General features: G+C 37.3%; 1 protein-coding gene across 1 annotated transcript in view; it reads right to left on the bottom strand.

Moving 5' to 3' along the window:
• The window catches only part of ARAP3 (ArfGAP with RhoGAP domain, ankyrin repeat and PH domain 3), a 1,205,760-nt gene that overhangs the window by 694,188 nt on the left and 490,378 nt on the right, over positions 1-21,194 (bottom strand). The window contains exon 5 of the mRNA XM_044069919.1: positions 3,876-3,952. Within this exon, the coding sequence (XP_043925854.1) occupies positions 3,876-3,952 (77 nt within the window). The remainder of the gene's footprint in view (positions 1-3,875; positions 3,953-21,194) is intronic.

Here is a 21,194-nt window from a genome sequence, read left to right as displayed (position 1 = left end):
ATGTACATTTATAAGTATATTTATAAGTATCAATAAGACGTGGAGTGTACAGGATACAGATTACCAAGCATCCTAGGGTGTTATCATGCATGAGATGGAAGGGTACTTTCCCTACAGTACCTGAGTGTTGTGTTCAGTAATATCTTTACCATAAAAACCCCTCAGAGCCTCACTGAATTTATGAAATGTGCAGTTTAAACTTTACATTTAACAATTTATGTGTGACAATTGTATTTTCTAATATATATTACTGTAAAATTATTCATCTGCCATTTTTTTCACTAACTGATTACATCATTTTTTTAACCATGTAAAATTTAAGTATGAAATTTACAGGGTAGTCATTTACATAAGCCTTCTGTCAAACTGTTGTATGTTACTGCACAATTCCGTGTATACGATCTGCATTCAACAACATCTCTACCACATTTTTTGTGCTTTCTAGATTACACTAAGTGTACATGTAGTCTACATTTTGTGGTAACCTTTATGAATCCCTGTCAATATTTAAAGCTGCAAGAAAATCAGTAGGAAAAATAAAATTAGGAGGAAGAAGGTGTGAGTTGTGCTTGTGTTGCCTGTTCACTCACAACAGTGTACACTTAGTGTACGCTTTATTGAATCCCAAGGATTGTATAAAATCATTTTTTCAAATCACCTTCAGAAGCCATGCTATACAAATTCAGCAGCAAAGCTAAGGTTGTGGTCGTCCACAGATTTTATTTTGAGAAGCTAAAAATGTCAATAGAGTCATGGGCATTTGTTGAAAATACTGCTAACAACTAGTTACTGGTTGTTATGCAGTGTTATAACTCTTTACGTGTGCAGAATTTGGGGATGATATTTTCATTGATAGATATGTTTGGGATCCTTCTGTCAAACTCTTGGGTGACACTGTAACATTTTGTTTGCAAATGTTGCCTCACAGTTGTTTTTAAAATAATTAATTCTAGGTCTAACGTGCACAAATTTTGTGACATAGTACAGGTGACAGTAACCAATAGATGATGTACTGAAAATATGAACTCAAACTATTTAAATCTGACCTCATAAACTATGATAACCAAAACTATGAAGTTATACCTTCTTTATTTTGGCTTTGTCAAATATAGAGCCTGCCTACTCAATTTAGTTAACTTCTGCAAGAAGGTGACACCAGCGGTAGACAGCAGTCATACTGTTCAGAACGCTGATTAGCATTTGGCCAAAGGAGATGACCCCATGCTGGCATCATAAATAAGCTAAATGCCTTACAATTAGATTCATGTGTGGTATGGTGGATAGCCAACAGCCTGAAAGGTAAGACTTACACAATTAAGATGGCAGGCTCATCCTTGAAAAGCAGGAAAACAACTAGTGATGTTTCCAAGAGTTCAGGAAGGGAATCTGTCTTCTTTCAGAATTAAATTTTCTGATTTCCAAACAAGAAATCAGGATGTTGGGTTAACTAAGTGTGCAGATGCCTGACAACTGGACATCATTGTCAGATCTTCCTCTGATACCCATTTATTGCAGCTTAAACTAATTCTCATATGAAGTGGTGCATGGAAAATGGACTAAAATTAAATGTGAGAAAGTGCAGTACTGTCACATTTGGCACCCATAAATTTACTAAGGGACTGACAACTTTACCCTTCTTGGGAAGGGGGGTGGGGTACAGCATGAAGATGGATACTGACAATGTATAAATGGTATTGTGACTCATTTGGTTCATGCTCCTATGGTCCAGAATATTGTTAAGATTTGGTAGGGTTATGGATATTTGGTGAAATGAATATTTAAAAAAATACATTGTCAGTTTTAAGTAACTGACTTTTGTACAACGCTATAAGTTTTTAAATCTGCAGATTTATGGTCTTATATGGTTAGTGTAGTCATTTTTAGATACCTTTCAGTCTAACTGTGTGCATTGGTGCACAGTATCATTTGCAAATTTTTGTATTAATTTTACCAAATTGCAATTTAGATCATTAGAGAAATTCATTTTCATACTTCTGTTGGTAGTGTTAATGGGTTGACAGAGTTATAGTTAACTGTTTACCAAAAAGAAAAAAAAAATGCAAATTTTTTCTTTCATGCTTTAGTAGCTGTCAAATGGTAACTGTGTGTGCAAAGTTTCTTGATAAAAGTTTCTGCTTGTTTCCGGTGTTTCTTTTTCCCCCTCATTTTTCAAATATGATTGCTGATTTGTCTGTTAAAACCTACACAGAAATTACTTGAAGGGTTTTCTTCCATTGTAAGTCAATGTTAGTTTTGAGAGTAAAAATGACTTTCAGTGATATTTCAAAGACTGCAAGGGAGAAAGCATGTGGGACTGAAATATGGTCTAGGTGACTGCAGTAACTTTCTGATGTTTCGTAGAACAGATTGATGGAGAGGAAATTAGCAATCTGGTTAGTGTTTCATGTCAAACTAAAAAACTTGAAATGTATGAAACGTATCTAAATAATGATAGAATGTTAAGTTAGCATATCTATAACTGGAATATGTGTAGGAACTTTTTTATTCCCAGGACATGAAGAATCCATGCATTGACAACTATCATGACAGTAGGACAGAGCTGTACAACCTGGCAGTTAGCAGCATCACATTGTAATGCAAGCCTCAGATGCTTGGACCTGAGATCACATCATGAACTAAGAGACATAGAAGACATCAGCCCCTTCAGCAGAATAATGGGTAGCAAATATTTTAATTTCAGGTCTTACATACAATTTGAGATTAGTACTGTAGGCTCAAGAAGGTGGCTACAATGTTACTGAATATTATAAAAATGTTAATTCTGCAACACAGTACTGATGCCTACTTTACTGCGTACTGTTCTTTGATATTTGCATATACTTACTATAGATATTAGTGTGCGGCTCACTTTCCAATACAATTTTAATGAGCCTTTCAGTTTATTTCTCTTTTAAATTAATTAATTTTAATTAGTTTATTTTTAAAATGATTTAAATAAAAATATATTAAATTAATTACTTGCTGGCTATTTTCTTGTTACTTGTATAACTTGTACAGTGAATGTATTACTTGTTTAATTTGTAATTTGAAATTTCTTATTGTATATTTTCTACTGTGGAGCTTTTATCCCCAGGCCTCCGCTGAAAAAGGCTGCAAGCTCAGTCTGACTATTCGGGTCAACAAATGTCAAATAAAAAAATAAAGGAATAAATGTCATTTCAATATGTTGTTATGGTATTATGATTGCCATATTTGCCTTATGGACAGGTCATAGTTGAGAATGGCCAGTCCATTTACTCATTTAAAAAATGATAAATAAGCAAATAAAATAACACTGATAAATAAAAAGGCATTACTTTGACACTGTGAAGGCATAGCCATTTGGTACAAATATCACTCTTTGGAATACAAACATATATTTTTTATTGACTTGCTAATAAAATCCAGGGATAGGGATAGACAAAATTACTAGTATTTTCCAGATGGCTTTGCACTGGTATGGAGGCATCATAAGAGAGAAAGTCTTTTATATCTAGACAACAACAAAGGTACAGCAACAGATTTTTAAATAGGAACCAACAGCATAAGCCTAAGAGAACGATCCTTTTTAAACTTGTATTGGCTAGTTCATTGATTTAGAAAATGTAGTACATTTTAAGAGACAATGGTGTTTTGTGTGTGTGTGTGTGTGTGTGTGTGTGTGTGTGTGTGTGTGTGCGCGTGCGCGCGCGTGTGTATGCTCGTGTGCGTGTGTGTGCGCGCGCGCGCGCGTGTGTGTGTGTGTGTGTGTGTGTGTGTGTGTGTGTGTGTGTGTGTGTGTGTGTGTGTGTGTGTGTGCATGCGTGTGTTTTGCATTTACTTGTGTGTATATGTATGCATGGGTGCATGTTGTTACTTTAAATACTATTACTTACACGGTTTCTTCATTATTCCTCACATCTGGAGTACTGTGCAAGTTTAAAGATGTCTGATCCCAGCTTTTTTCACTGACCTGCATTAAAAAATAAAATAATCTATAAAGAGCCATACAATTGAACCAATTACTTGGAACAAAAGCAACGAGTAAGTAGAATTTTAAGGCAGTTGTATTAATATATTATTGCAAACTGTTGCCAGACATTCTTAGACCACATCTGAAAAGTGCCCTAATACTAACCCACTCACCTGGTTACATATACCACAAAATAAATTAAGTTCTAGACATTCAGTGTTTGGACTTTAATGTCTTATTGACAGGTATCTGAATGGTACTTTATGTGCAGATCTTTACGCAACTTTTAAATGAAATCTAATGTAAACTGACATTAAAATTCTCTCTCTAGGACAAAACTAATAAGTATTAAAATAGATCAACTTCAAACACATCTTGTATGCTTAAAGTCACAGGGTGTTGACTAAATCCCAAAGTTAAAGTAAACTAGTGCCACATGCCTGCTACTTCACTGATTGAGCTAACCATTGTAAAACATTAGGGAAGTTTTTTAAAGTGCTGTAACCCTTTTTAGCTGTGATGTTGCAATTACACCCATGGGAATGCATGTAGTGAACAAATAGAAAGCATGTGTGCACCTGCATAGTAAGGGTCGTGTGTCCAGAAATTATACTGCAGGTGGACACTGTCTAGGTATGGGAGGTGATGTACTCCAGGTAAACCTACTGGTATCTGATGACATTCCATCCATGGCTGACAGTCATCTGAGGCAGAAATGTAACAGTGGTCAACAACTGACCGAAGTAGTTACTGCTGCTGCACAGTATGTAGTAAGAGTTATAGTGATATTCCTGTCACTTTCAAAAGCACCACCTGTCTTCTGCACCACTAAGATGTATGTGAAAAATGTAACTGCTGTGAACCTAATTATGTGCTTGTGCCTTTGGCATTCTCCCCTTCACTAGCATAATTGCATACTGTTCTCTATATTCACTCACACTACTCATCTCTTAAATATTTTGTTTTCTCCATTTTATTGTGCACTCATTAAACAAAAATGTACCAAATGTAAACTGGATGAGATTTAAACCTATCAGGTTGAATTGCCTGGTATTTAACTCTAACAACACATATTGGAAGTCATTGCTGGTGTGGCATCTGTTTGCGTGCCAGCAGGGATTCAGTATTTCCAGACTTTTTTTTATTTATTTCCTGCAATTGTGCAACCATAAGGTTAGAATATATTTAAGTAAGGGGAGGGGCAAAGATTTCTACAATGGGGGTGCAGTGGAACTTGACCCGCCCCCTCCAGAAAAATATATTTTTTGTAGGTTTAATTGATTTGAAGCTTGGACTGGTTTATCTGATTTTAAATATCAGGGAATTTAGACTCTAGGAAAAAGATGGGATACTTGTCTACTACTGGTCCTACTCTGTATTTCTTACAACTCTGAAAGTGATGCTACTGTATACAGTGAATGGTCATGATACTGAATTAGTGCATACTGCAGATAACTTAATTCAAACTGTGGGTGTTATTCTTACCTTGATGTCTTTTGCTACGTGCTGCGCACTGAATTTGTTGTTTTGTTCAATAAAAGCATTTGAGACTACTGCGTCTAATGCATACTACATATATAGCTGCAATTTCATTGTAAAGGGTTTATGTCATTGTTTATGGTGATCATTTCTACTTCCTTGTAACTATAAATGTACTCACCTGGATTCAAGTCTTATTTTGGGCCCACAAATCAGATCTGGTCTGGTGGCTGGTTACATTCTTATGCATAACTAATAACCCTAACGTGCATATCTGCAGGAGTTTTACCTAAAGATGGCTTGCCTGTCTCTCTTGATCAAAATTAGAGTAAAAATTATTTGAACATAACAAAATACCATGAAGAGAATCGTAGTAATATATTCTGATATTGCTCTGCTGCCTAGACTCCAGTGGGTTTTCAACTACTTATTATAACACTCTGTCTTTCCAGGAAATACTAACTATATTCTGATCTAAACACTAAATATGCTTTCACCTCGTTTTCTAATTAACAATCAACATTTAGAGCCATAATACAGATGAATGACTGTTTCCTACTTGCCATGTGAAGGAAATGCCTCTTGGGACACATTTTGATATATCATAGTGCAACTCTCTCATTACATCGTTGCCACCTCTTTGCTAGAAGTACAGCAATTTATCGATGACCTAAAAATGTTTTATAGAGAATTGGGAAACAAGGCAAAAAATAGAAACACCACTAAAAAAAGAAGAAATAGACATATTTTTGAGAAATATCTATGAATATCCCGTGGAACATAAAGATGCTGAATGGATAGAAAAAGTAAAAGAAAGAAAAATAAATTTTAATGTACAAGATATAAAATGTGATGAAATAACAGAAAGAGAAACTGAAACAAAATTAAGAAAAGATCCTAACTGGAAAACCCCAGGCCCAGATGCAGTACCTAACTTCTATCGAAAAGTATTAATATCTTTGCATCCTTATAGCCATGATTAAGAACTATTTATATGCGCACCCCGAACAGACAAACCTGGTTAACAACAGGAAAAACAATACTCCTCCTTAACAGTTAACCTGCAAGTTACCCTAAAAACAATAGACCAATAACCTGCCTTCCAATTATGTATAAACCATACCTCTCAACCTCTTAGAGTAAGAAATCCGGACAAAGCCATGAAAAAGTGGTACAAATAGGGACAATTTTTAACGATTGCTTAGAAAGTTGATAGAATGACAGGTTTTACATTAACATGAATTTTCCTGAAGGGTATGAAGTCTAAAACTCAAATGCTTGCCATTATTTTCTAACTCCAGTCTTTAATGATTTGCCACTAATTTGCCAGAAAGCCACAATTTTATGAAAAACAAACCAAAAATATTAGGAAGAATCTGGACATTCTGTGAAAATCATTTGAGAGGTATGGTATAAACTATGCACTGAAACTGATGCCAACAGAGTCATTTAGAAGAAAACTCAATCATGACAATAGAACAAAAGAGTAACAAAAAAAAGTCATGTGGAACAAAGGATCATTTGTTGTTAAATAAAGTCATAATGGAGAATTGTAAAATGAGGAAGAATCTAAATATAGCATGGATAGATTACAAAAACACTTTTGACAGCATCCCACATTCATGGATAAAGGACTGCTTACAGATGCCTAAGATGGTTTACTATCACATATTCGATTGTCATTTAGACGATCGAATATGTGCGAAAATTATTTTCTCGAATTGAGAGTTCGATCACCACAATGTCAAAGCTGACATGAGTGAACAGCCACTATTGTCAGCTTCAACATAGCAGTGCAGATCGCACTATAGTAGGGATCGGGAAATGTACCCTTACCCTCATTGTAGTGCGATCTCGGAGTTTGTATATATATATAAGTAGGGGGGGTGGGGGGTGCAGGTGAGCTTGCCCCCCCCTGCAAACGTTATTGTTAGTTGTGGGCAGATGTGAGCATTTCAGCAAAGTTGATATTCGACATTGCTGAAATGCTCCGTTTGATATTTTGGTTGCTTGGTGTTTTGATTTCTGACAATATTTGTCGGAAATAGTTGCATTCATCTAAATCTTTTTTCTTCTTCTTCTTTCGGCTTTTCCCAGTTAGGGGTCACCATAGCAGATCACCTGTCCACTCATGATTGGCAGTGGAGTTTTACAGTGTCGAGTTGCCAGCCCGGCGCCCAACTTTCCACAGAAGGCACACACATGCACACACTCACACCTAGGGCCAATTTAGAGTGTCCAATCCACCTACAGCATGTCTTTGGGATGTGGGAGGAAACCGGAGCACCCGGAGGAAACCCACACGACCACAAGGAGGACATACAGACTCCGCACAGAAGGCACCCCCAGCTGAGGATCGAACCGGAGAACCTCTTGCTGTGAGGCGGCCATGCTAACTGCTGCACTGCCATGGCCGGCCCATTGCGTTCTTCTAAATGACGTTCATAAATATGATAGTAAACCATCTAAGCTACATCCTACAATCATCACTTACATTACAGTGACCATGAAATAGTGATAATCCATTTTACAGCTAAGCCATAATAAAGGACAAATTATTATTCCAAGGATAAAAATTCAAAGGGGGAGATTTGGGGGTAACTGTTTCTTACTACTCCTCTTTTGTCTTGCCCTTAACCCATTAAGCCATCTACTTAACAAATTATGTCATAGTTACAATTTGGCTCCCAGAAAACAACAAAGTGTAAAGACTTCTCATCTTCATTTTGTGGATGATTTAAAACTGTACAGTTCATCAGATGAGGAGCTGAAAGCACAATTGGAAGTGGTCAGAACTTTTTCAGATGATATAAGATACATGTATAAAAGCAACATTTAAATCAGGAAAGCTGCAGCACCAAGAAAATATCAGTTTGGGACAGGAATGTGATATAAAGAAACGTGGGCAAGAGGAAGTGTATAAATATTTGGGAATTGATGAAGGACTGACAATAAAACATTAACAAATATGGACAAAATTCAATAAGGAATATTTGAAAAAGACAAAAAAGTCCAAGCTATAAACCAATTTGCTCCTGGTCAGAATCAAACCCTGCACCTGGTGCCTTTGAAGTGGCAACCTTAACCATTGTACCAAATTCACCTCTATGATGTATTTTCACGCCTTCTCTCTCCAGACTTTGACAAGGGCAGGTATCTTTCTTAGTGATTATAGTAAAATTTTGTATACATTGATTTGTTTCCAATCTGCCTTGAGAATATTGCAATATTTTAGTCTTTGATATAAGGATTCTACTCTCTGATATATGACCCATCAGTAGTAACACGTAAAATTCCAACCTCCCTGCAGTGGAATATTCTTATATTTCAGTATTATGTAATGATCACTGTTAATACCCTATAATTTCTTTATTATTTTTTTTCCCTTTTACACTCTATAAAGTCCTACCAAATTGTCTACTTGACTGTGAGCAGTTAAGAGTTGAAGCTCATGTGATGAAATTCCGAACCTTCTGAAAACATGTTGAATTCCACACTTGCATACTGAAACTCATTATATGATATCGTCACATGTGGAATCCCATGTCTTGAAATCATGCGTTTAATACATTAATCTGTGGTATGTTTTAACACCACAACCTCAGGGAGCTTCAAATAATAGCCAAGTGCACACAGCCATGAAAGTAAAACAAACCTGTTCTAATTTTACTCCCTGTTGCTCCCATAACTGAACAAAATAAATTGCCTTTTCTTTTGTATTATCATTGCAATTATCATTACACAATGCACAGCTCTGAAAGTTTTGTTCCACTTGAAAGTACTGGCCAGTATAACACATTATGAACTCTTTCCTTATACTTCACAATTCTTAACAGCAGCTTGTATTCTCCTGGTACTGGCTTCCATACCTTATTAGGCGAAGTTGGTTTATCAGACCCACACATCAAGATTTACATTCATATGATCTTTTGTCTGATTGAAAAGTTGTTGTCGAGTCTTTCGGCTTTTCTCTGTTAGGGGTCACCACAGCGGAACTCCGGTCCGCTAATGATTGGCAGTAGATTTTTACACTCTGAGTTGCCGGCCCTGACGCACAACCTTCACCAAAGGTACGCCCATTCACACACATCTCCACACACAAGACGCTCTAGCTGAGAATCGAACAGGACATCTTACTGTGAGGCGACAACGCTACAGCAGCACCACCACTGCATTGTCTGATTGAAAAGTATAGCTATATAATTTGCTCACAACATATTTCTGTTGAACTCATCCTCTTGTAGCGTACTCATAGGCAGATTCATGTTATTACATCACAGACCCACACATTGCAACCCTTAAATAAAAACAAATGCTGTTATATCAGTGTATTGAAAGAAACAATAAATACATATTTTTGCAAGAGGAAATACCTCTTGTACTCAGCATTTTTAAATGTACTAAATTTGAGATCAAAATCTCAGGGGTAGAAAATTATTCTCTGACTTCAGAGATCAGGCATCTTTGTAGTTAGTAATGCTGCAAGTTCTGCTGCTGTACTATACTCACAAATAAGTCATGCTTTTGTAGTTGCCACAACATTCTCTGCAGTTTTGCTGATGCTCAGTGCTTTGTGGAATAACTTTGCTTGAATCTAATGATGTGACTCTGCAGCTAAAGGAGGGCCCCTCCTGAGCTGTCTTGCAGGGAGGACAATTATGAAGTTATAATCACGTGTATTCTGTTGCTCTAGGCAGAACCTGCTGTTACTGAAGTGGTAGCTAAACCTAGTCATGTTACTGATGACTGGATTATCAAATATGTTTAAAACTACCAATCATTACCTTCTGTTTGCAAATTTAAGAACATGGTCTGCCCAGCAGTGATCTCAAATGTAGATGTCGAAATCTGTCCATGCTAACATGCCGTCTCACCTCCCTTCCTTACCTCTACATGTCTTCTAAGGTCTGTACTTGGCCTATTATTTGTTATGCTATATGTGAACATGGAAGTTCATTACTGCACTCAGGTCAGTACAGTAATGTTCACAGTTCTGCTCTCAGGCCTGCATTCATCAGTGGCCCAGATAAAATGGAACAGCACCGCATCTCAACAGCCTTCAGAGTACTTATGCAGTTCTGGTCTTTTACTTCATAGGGTTCATAGGGTTCATAGGTTAGTACTAGGCTAACTGCCCTTGTGGGCCATTTTAAGCCTAGCCAATTACCCCATGTCAGAAAAACATGCTTGCTATCTTGTGCTTATAATATTTTTTTTCTGATACTGCCATCATCTTTTCCACTCCATCCTTGTGTACCAGTACAAATGAAAACATTTGTAGGGGCAGGTTTGCTGTACAAACAAAAATAGTCATATTAAAGAAAAAACATACACTGGGGATGCAATATCAGGCAAACTTTTTCATGAATGATCACCCCTGATAAATATTAACAAAGACATTTCAGACCTTCACTATCCTAAGCGTAACAGTACTGCATTAGCATTAATACACATATAACAAGATCATTCATTTTGTTGCAGGCTTGTCATTACACACTCATTGCTGTTAACCTTAAACGATTTTTAGTGGCTAGCTAGATGCAATATATCATCTGAGATTAAAAAAGCTTGCGCTGCAACACAAAATTCATTATCTGAAGGCTGCACTCTCTTCTTACAGCCCCACCTCATGGACATACCATTCATCAGACACTAGTCTTCTGTAAGTACCTACCTCCAATAAAAAATCAGATGAGCCCTCAGTCTGTGCGACCTGGACTAGGTCATCATCACTGCGATTAATCAGCATTCTCCCTATGAGGCATTCAGCTGTAATAGGGTAAACTTTCCTGCACACAAGTGACACTGCACTTGCAGCATGAAATGATTATGTTTTGTCCGCAACTTTTACAGAGCTTCCTCAATTCACTGGCACTATTTGTTAAGGTTATCTAGCTATGCTTATGTGCTTCCATCATATCAATGTTCAGTTACATTCATCTTCCTCCTTTTGACATTCCTACCTCCCCATTCCAACTTCCATTATTCTTCTCTCAGGTCTATCCCAAGATCAGTCTCTTACATAATATTACTCTTCCTTCATCATTCCTTTCACACTGTCTTGGTGTAATTAGTTTTCTTGGCCTCAGCCTGAAACTCCTCACCCTCTTTTGTCACATATGTTCTCCCAGTTATTTTTTTACATTCATTCTTCTTCTTCCTCTTTCCTTCCCTATGTTTGTCTCCTATTTCTTCCTTCTGTGAGTCACCCAGTCATTTCCTGACTATGCATGCTACACACAATGTATAAACTCTACGGGAGAGACTCATAAACCCTGAATGCTACTAAGCAGGGCTTTGTGCACCCCAGAAGGGTGCACTAAGCCCTGTGTGGTTCATAATCCTCATAACTCAGTGTAACAAAATCAAGGAGGATACCTTCTGTGATCCAACTCCATGGCACCCACCACCTACCCAATATGCTAATGAACTATCCCCTCCCCCGATCATTCTGAAAAGTCTGAGCAGTTCTGTACAAGCTGGATTCCATGGCACAAGCATAAGCTATGGAATTCAACAGCATAAGATCAACCATTGTAACACCTGTAGCAAAAGTGATCTTACTCCCCTGCAGGTACCTTTCTAGCAGAAAGCACTGAGCAACACAGTGTTCTGATACTTCAGAGTATCCCCAACAGTTCCCTTAAATGGTAGAAAACTTCCTACAAGCAATGGTGTCCTGTATAGTGCTGTTAAGCCTGCTAAAACACAATATTTTGTCCAACCCCAATGATGCTGGCAAACTCCTGCCAGTGGGAACATTCACAGCTTCAGTTCCCCTTATTACAGTAATGTGGTAATAAACCTAGGACCACAGTCATATACAATATCTGTGATTCATTCATGAATCACAGTCATTGAAGTCCAATGTGTACAACACAACAGTGTAAGACATTGGAGTACAGTATAGCATGCCTTACCAAATGGCTACAATGGCTATTTGGTATGACAAGCCACACAATACATTACTGCCTTACACAGTAGCGCTCTGCAGTTCTCCTAGGCGACAGTGAGAGCTACCTGACAGTCCTGAGCACAGGAGCACCTGGTATACATTGCAGCATTAGGGCATTACTGAATGCAGTTCAAGAAAAGTGGACTGTAACTATGCACCTCGGGAGTACCATGCTACATTTCTTTGACTCATGATAGCACCTGGTGCCGCCTAAAGATAAGGTATAGAACAGGGCCCAATAGATATCTTAATGTTAGATTAGCTTATTACACACACTGGGCACAGAATACTCTTGAATTTCATACCTGTATCAATGAAGCATTAATAATTTTCATTACTCAGACAATATTAGCTGCAGGGGCAATAATTTTGTTGCAAATGTTGGTTTTACTTGTTCACATGCATGCCCATTATTCTAATAACTGAAGTTATAATCATACACTTCAAAATGACAGAGATATCATACTTTTTTTACTCAATAACACACTTTATGAATTTTATTAAAATTATATGTTGACTTGCTCTCCTTGAGCCTCTAACTGAAAATGGACAATTCCCACGTGGAGCATCCTCCTTAACAAATCCAAAGAGATTGCTAATTAAAATACTTACTGCGCAGTATGGGCATTAGTCTTCAGTAATGTGCACCCATTGCAAACTTGGTACCTACTGTATCCCTCAACATTGTCCCTATCTGCTCCCAGAAACTGATGAACCAAGGGAACTAAAGTAGGGAAACATACAGCACAATTCAGGAGGGTGGTTAATGCAATGTACTGATGCATTATTATTTCTATTGTGTTTCTTACCAAAAACTATTATTTTCACTGTCCCCAAACTCCAGGTAAAACCAGCAATAGCACACTTTTGTTTAGTGGATGTTTAATGATAAATACAATATGCTTGATATGAAAAAAATTAATACTATTTCAGTAACTGTAGCAAACAGTTCATAGGTTCATAGGTTGGTACTAGGCTATTGGCCCTAGGGCCTATACAAGCCTAGCCATAACAATTCCCTGGCTATTTCATCCCACAGTATTTACTTCCCTGGACTCCTGTCTAGCAGGGCGACTGACATGATCCCCAGGGTGAATTTCCTATCTCCCATCCAATCATTAAGGTTAGTTTTGAAGAGGGCCAAAGAGGCGCTCTGCTTGACATGTATGGGCAGTCTATTCCAGAGTCGGGGGAGTCTCTGGGTCAGGAACCTATCCCTCCAGCATGTTTTGTTCATTGTGATGACAAGGTTTAGATCCCTGGAGCGTGTGTCTCTGAGGGATTGGGATTTCTTTAAATGTAGCATGTCCAACAGCTCTAGGTTTGACATGGCCTTGTATGTAAAGCAGAGATTGCGTCTGAGTAGACGATATGCGACAGAGGAGAGGTGGAGTTTTTTAGATGGTCAGCATAGGGCATCTGCTTTAGGCCTGTGATTCTTTTAGTGAGGTATTTTTGCTGCCTTTCCAGTTGTTGCAGATGTCTTGAGAGGTACATACCAAATGGGGCATTGTATTCAATAATGGGTCTAATAAGGGATGAGTACAGTGGGACAATGACCTCCTTTTTTCTGGATGAAAAGCCCTTAGTGATGAGGTGTGCCACATAGAAGGCTTTCCTGACTGTTGTGACGATGTGGTTATCGAAGGTGAGACGACTGTCCACCTGTGTCCTTAAGTCTCTTATTATACTTTCGGTGTTTAGTGTACTGCCACCTATGTGGTAATTCATGGGTACATGTTTTTTTCCCAAAGGGGACAACTATACATTTCTTGGCAATAAGCTTGAGCTCATGGCTCTGGCACCAAGCATCTGTTTCTGTAAGGCCCTTTTGTAGAATATCCACATTATTTGGGGATTCAATAAAGGCTCCCAGTTTGCAGTCATCTGCAAACTTTGTTAGCCAGAGCCCCTTAGTGTTGGCCTGTACTTCAGAGAAGTAGATGGCAAACAAGAACGGTCCCAGGACTGAGGTACTCCACTTGTCACTTTTCTGGAGCTGGATTTGGAGTCGGCTACCTTTACAGTGTGGGTTCTGTCAGTAAGCCAGTTGGTAACCCATCGAGTGATGTAGGGATTAATGCCCAGCTTAGTAAGTTTATCTATGATTCCAGAGTGGTGGATGGTGTCAAAGGACTTGTAGAGGTCTAGATAGGCTGTGTGGACCACCTTACCCTTGTCCATGGCTCTGAAGACTGATTTGAAGAAGTCGATCAGGTTCAGGAGACGAGATCGGCCCTTCACGAACCCAAAGTGTATGGGGTCAGGTGTTTGAAGGTTGCCAATGTCTTTGTTTATAAGTTCCATGATAATACGTTCCAAGGCCTAGCAGATCAGGCTGGTCAGACTGATAGGGCAGTAGTTCCCGGGATCCAAGGTGGATCCCCCCAAAAGGTTTCTATGCCAAAACACAAAATTGAACCATGGACCTATAGATCTATCAGTCTAACACTCTCCCAACTGAGCTATTTCAGCATTATAATACAAGGTAGTTTGTCAGACAGGCACATTCTATTACACAGCACACTCTTAATGATTTTGTTAAGCAAACAGAAAGCAGCATGACATGTTTTCATGAAAGAATAACAGAGCTCACAGCGCCAGAAAGATATATGATACAGTGCAATAAATCTGTCTCTCATTATTCAGTAGGAACACAGTCAATAATGTCTTTATGAAAGCCAAGGCTCTGCATATAAGCAATACAGAACTGCTGCTGTACTGAGTTTCATTATCATGTGCACGCAAGCATAACACAGTGGACAGTTCCAGCTGAATTTTTTCTTGTTTCAGTTTTCTGAACCATAGGCAGGATTTTGGATACGTAACATAGTATACAGTAACACAGAGCACGATGAACTCCATTTACTGCAGAGTTACAACAATGCTACAGTTATGTACTGTAAGGTCAGACAGTGCATGTTGTTATTTAAATGGTCCTTATGCAACAGATATACAGCTGTCTTTACTGAACATCCCTCACAATAGGCCTTCCTAACCTGGATCAAGGAGTGGCACTTGATTCTACTTAAGCTAACTACATTTCTTAAATCCGCCCACTTTGCTTACTCATTTCTAAAGATTTCACACTGACTTAGGGAGAAAATTTCATAGCAAATTTCTAGTTCCTCTTTCCAGCTGACACCTACACAAACAATTAGAAATGATGGAGTACATATGTACCTGACGTTCATAGCACAAGTGTAGGGTTGTATGTTTTTATTTTTCTGCAAACCACTCTGTGTCACAAAATTCTGAATGTTCAGTCCTATTTATACTGTATGAAGCCAGCAAAGACAACATGAGTTACCTTAAATGTCAGTTTAGAAATAAACTGCCCACAACATACACGTGTCAATGCTATCTAGACTGAAAAGCACATGACAGCATTAAGGAAAATAGTATTACATGAACTAGCTACCCATTAAAGCATTTAGAGCTGTTTTATATTATCTGAAATGTAGGTGCTAAAATAAAGTCTTCCACGTTTGCTTAGTGAAAGGACTTTCTCCAAAATCTTATATCCAGAATTCAAGTTAAAGAGACAAATGTTTAACATTACTTTGAACAGTTGCTACATGCTTTAACATATGACATGCTTTCATCTATACAAATCTTTTTAATTCATACTTTTTATTTTCATGTGTATGTTCAGATATATCTGTAATCAGTTTTTGTGGGGGGAATATATATATATATATATATATATATATATATATATATATATATATATACACACACACACACACACACACATAGACATACACATATGCACATATAAAATATATAACAATATATATTTTATAGTCTGTCCGCGGTGGTGCAGCGGTAGCATTGTTGCCTCACAGAAAGAGGTTCTCCCATTCGATTCTCGGCTGGAGTGCAGGGAGTGCCTTCTGTTTGGAGTCTGCATGTCCTCCAAGTGGTTGGGAGGGTGTTCTAAAGACATGCATAAATGACCGTGCCTTCGTTGAAGGTTGAACGTCGAGCTGGCACCTCGGTGTTCGTCAAACTCTACTGCCAATCATTAGTGGACCAGAGTTCCACTGTAGTGACCCCTAACCGGGAAAAGCCGAAAGACAACAACAACAATATTTTATATATATATATATATATATATATATATATATATACACACACACACACACACATATATAAATATATATATTTATATAAATACATATAGATATATATATATAGATATATATATATATATATATATATACACACACACACACACACACACACACACACACACACACACACACACACACACACACACACACAATGTTTTATTTACTGGGAAAAGTCCAACTTGGCACAAAGCCAAATTTCAGCAGAGGCCCAGGGAGAAACTCTCTAGATGCATATCTTTGTAATGTGGGAGGAAACTGGTGTACCCGGAGAAAACCCATACGAACGCAGGGAGGACATGCAGACACCTCACAAAAGTCACTCCAGCCGAGAATTAAAACCAAAAACCTCTTGCTGTGAGGCAACAATGCTACCGCTGCACCACTGTGCTATCCACTATGTGTTTCTGTGTGTGTGTGTGTGTGTGTGTGTGTGTGTGTGTGTGTGTGTGTGTGTGTGTGTGTGTGTGTATGTGTGTGTGTGTAGGTGTGCAGGAGAGGGAAAAGTTAGAGGTGTCTTAGTCTTCATCCAGAAGAGACTCACATCAAGGCTGGTAAAGCAAAGTGAGGCGCTAGAGCTTCTTCATGTCCAAATAACCATAAGAAAGATCCCATATCATAGAACTCCCTCTATGACCCATGAAAGCCACAGCACCTATCTACAGGAACTAGACTCAATGAGTATTAAACTGAACACCATTTTTCTAGATGATCTAAACTAACCAGCTATAGACTGGGAAACCTATACCACCAGTAATGTTCATGCATAGATTTTCTGGTCTTCGTCAATACAAATACCCAGGAATAACTACTCAGAGTACCCAGTGGGGGAATGACATCTTGGATCTTATCCTTAATAATATGCTAGCATCTTGCACCATAGCCTGTGTATCTTCATCACTTGTTAGGTCTAACTATAAAGCCATGTCCTTCAAAATAAAATCAAAACCAGAAATCCCTTATTCCCAAGGCACACTTAAAATTTTCTCTAAGACAGGCTACCCACTTTTAAGAGATGCACTGGCAAGCTGATTATGAACAATTTTACCTACAATGAAGCTGAAGATTTAATGAACCTATTGGCCAATAAATTCAGCTCTAACTTCACTCCTCTCTCCCCTCTGTATGTTCCTCAAAATATACCCAGAACTGGCTCACTGCTAGCTATCACAGATGACCAAGTACTAAAAGTGTTATAAAAAGCTAAAATTATGCATCGATGGGCCCTGACTTTATCCTTGTATACATCTTAAACAGCATGAAACACAATTTAGCCCCCCCAACAACAATGTTAAACCTCAGCCTTCATACACGTTTTATTTCAAACAAATTGAGATCCTCTACCATCATTCCCCTGCATAACGGAGGAACATCCACAGATGCAGGTAATTACAGACCTTTAAGTCTAACCAGCCTTATATATAAAGCCAGAGAAAAAACTTATCATGAAATAATCAATAAGGAAATACAGAACCTCCAAAGACTGGATCCATTTCAGTTTGGATTTGTCAGTGGCACGTCAGCCTTACTTAACTTGGTGGACTTTCTTGAAGAAATCACCAAAGTAATGGATAAAAGTAAAACTTTACACAATGTATACCTTGACCTGGCCAAAGCTTTTGATACCAATAAAAACGAATGAACAGCACAGCCAACAAGTAATAAAATATTTATTAGGGTAAGCACTTTCATGTAAAAACACTTCTTCAGACCAAGTTCACAATACAACTGATAAAACACCTTTTTATAATAAAACACATTAAACAAACAATTAAACAATTAACTGTTGCTATGGTACTTCATCAATGCTTCAGTTTACGTGAAAATAGATAGGGCTTTAAAGGAACACTTTCATTCAATCCATAGTCTCTATCAGCTTGTAAATTAATGATCCATTTTAACTCATTAATCTTAGTCTTGTTCACCACATTACCCCCCCCCCTAATATTTACATTTGTAAACTGCAGTACCCTAAAAGAAAAAGAGTACCCATTAAGCTTAGGAATATCCTTACTCAAGGCATTCATTTGAACTTTTTTTTTAATATCACCTTACATGTTCCAACACCCTTTCCTTAAAACTGTAGTTAGTTTTTCCTGCGTAGAAAGATGGATAGTCATTACATGTGGCAAGGTAGACTAAATGTTTACTCTTACAGTCTGCATAATATGGATATGGCTCTTAATAACATATCCTCAATAATATTAGGACATTTTGTCATATAATCAATTCTTTCTTCCATGAATTGAGACTATCACTCATATTAATGCCAAAACCAGTAAAAGATTTATTAAATTTAGTACCATCAATTTATGATCACTAATCATTGACACATTTACAAAAATATAATTAATATAACTTGTTTAATTCATGAAGAAATTAATATATTTATAAAACTGTTTGGTGTTTGTGTGATCATTTGCAAATACATTTCATATTTTATTTTTTTCATTTCTTATACTTAGCAATAGTTCCTTGCTTCTCAACATTAACTTCTTTTTATTAAACTTATTTGGAAATTTACAGCAAACACAAGAAGCCCTCTTTTTTTCTATTATATAATTTGTTCAAATTATAGTTTCACCATACTGGGAACTTATTTTTGGATTTTGCTGTTCTATAGCAAGTTGTGTCAACTACTCTGTTATACAACAGAGATTATATATTATCATAACTAACTGACTTAACCAGCCCTTCCCAATCCAAAGATATAAAGTTATTCTTTAATAATAATAATAAATTTGACCATAATTATAATGTTTAATCCATACTCTCAGTTTACCATTAGCAGCTATTTCTAATGAAAAGGACAAATGATCAGATAATCCTAAATGAGAAGAAATCTAAATATTTTCAATTAACATCAGATTATCTATAAATAACAAGTCTAAGATATTACAACGTTGAGTTGGTTCCAAAATCAATTGTGTAACATTATCACACTTGAAAATCTCAATAAATTCTCTTTTACAGTTACTATCTCTGTCATTCACTTGTCATTCAATGGTAGGATAATTAAAATCAGCTATCAGTACCAGCACTTCATCTGCAAGAATAATAAGCATAATCAATTGCCATGTACATTGAACCCTCTTTAATAAGGGAGTGTTGAATAAGACTACTTGTTTAGAGAAAATGATTGAGTCATTTCATATTTTTGCATGATGTACTAGATGCAAATTATCCAAAAATCTTAAGATATATGTTCTTGGGTAAAAGGACAGACTCTAGTGAATGCATTGTGAAATGAGGAGTAAATAACAGTTGTTCAGTACTGTTGATATGAGTTAAGAAGACCTCTTGTTATGTAGACATTTACAAAATGTTGCATTTAGCTAATTCTATGTAACCAACATATGTATATGTAAAGCTAAGAAGCAGTGTCCTGAAAGGTCTGCTGCTGCATTTAACATATATTTGTGCAGCACATTGCTTTAGAAATCAGCAGTGCTGCCTCATAGTGCTTGGTTCTGTGGTTCCATTCCTGGCTGGGGTACCTTCTGTACAGAGTCTATATGCCCCCCATTATGTCTGTATGCCCTCCTTATGTCTGTGTGGGCTTTTATCAAGAGCTCTGTTTTTCTTACACATCCCAAAGGCATGTGAATATCTGATCTGGCAATCTTCAAACTGAGCCTAGGTTTATACACACACAGTACATTTCAACTATGTGAATCACACAATAGTCTAGCATTCCATTTAGCATTGTTTTGGCTTCCCGTGGCTCTGAACTAAATAAAATTCTGAAAATAAGTGAATGTATGATCAAGAGTAATACCTTGAATGCTGCTGAATCAAGTTACTCTATTTTGCCATCAAGTACTGCTTTACCAGCTCCACTGCACTAAGTGTAACCAGTGTTACTTTGGTATACATACTTAATCTTAACCAATGTGCTAGAAGAGCCATAGATCCCTCCATAAATGTGGGCTATTCCTGTGGTCTAGATATTTTGATGAAAAAAAAGTCAAAGTTTTAAACTTTTGGGAAATAAAATTACTGTACAACACTGAAGTGCAGGACTGGTGAATACCACATGCTTACCTTTAGGTATAACTGTATCTACATATGAAGATGTCATTTACATATATTTGAGTAACTGATGGCTACATATTATGCACCGAGCAGAAATATTTACCACCTCTAGTAAAAAGTATGTTTCTACAACTCATCTAAGCACAGTGTAATGATAGTATCTAGTATTAGCCATGCTATCAGACCAGTGGGATTTAAGGAGTACATTATAGATCTCAAGCCTGTCAATTTAGAATACAGATTCCAGTCTGGAAAACCAAGCCCACTTTTGTTTGTCAGTGATATATGGTGCATTAAGTGAATTCTAAGGAGTAAATGTGACGACAGAAACTTTAAATGTTAATATTCTAGTGCATCATTAATTTCAGAGTGAAGACCTGAGATTTTATTTACTTTAAGTCATTCCAATGGAAGAGACCTTACTCTAGGCCTCTATGCGATCTTGAATTCACTATGATAACACCAGATTATTGGTGTCAATAGTCAAACCAAAATGCATAAGGATATAAGATAAGTTAGTGTCGCCCACCAATGGAATCTTTTATAAGTGAGTTGGTAGTATTTCCATGGGATGTTGCTTAGATGTAGGGAGGTTAATTTTTAATCTTGCTAGTAAATGAATGGCCCCCTCCCCCAGGTG

The sequence above is a fragment of the Protopterus annectens genome, chromosome 4.part0 (assembly GCF_019279795.1).
Source record: "Protopterus annectens isolate FY-2018-M chromosome 4.part0, PAN1.0, whole genome shotgun sequence".
Lineage (NCBI taxonomy): Eukaryota > Metazoa > Chordata > Ceratodontiformes > Protopteridae > Protopterus > Protopterus annectens.
Note: the sequence above shows the minus strand (reverse complement) of the source record. Positions and strands in the feature narration are given on the sequence as shown.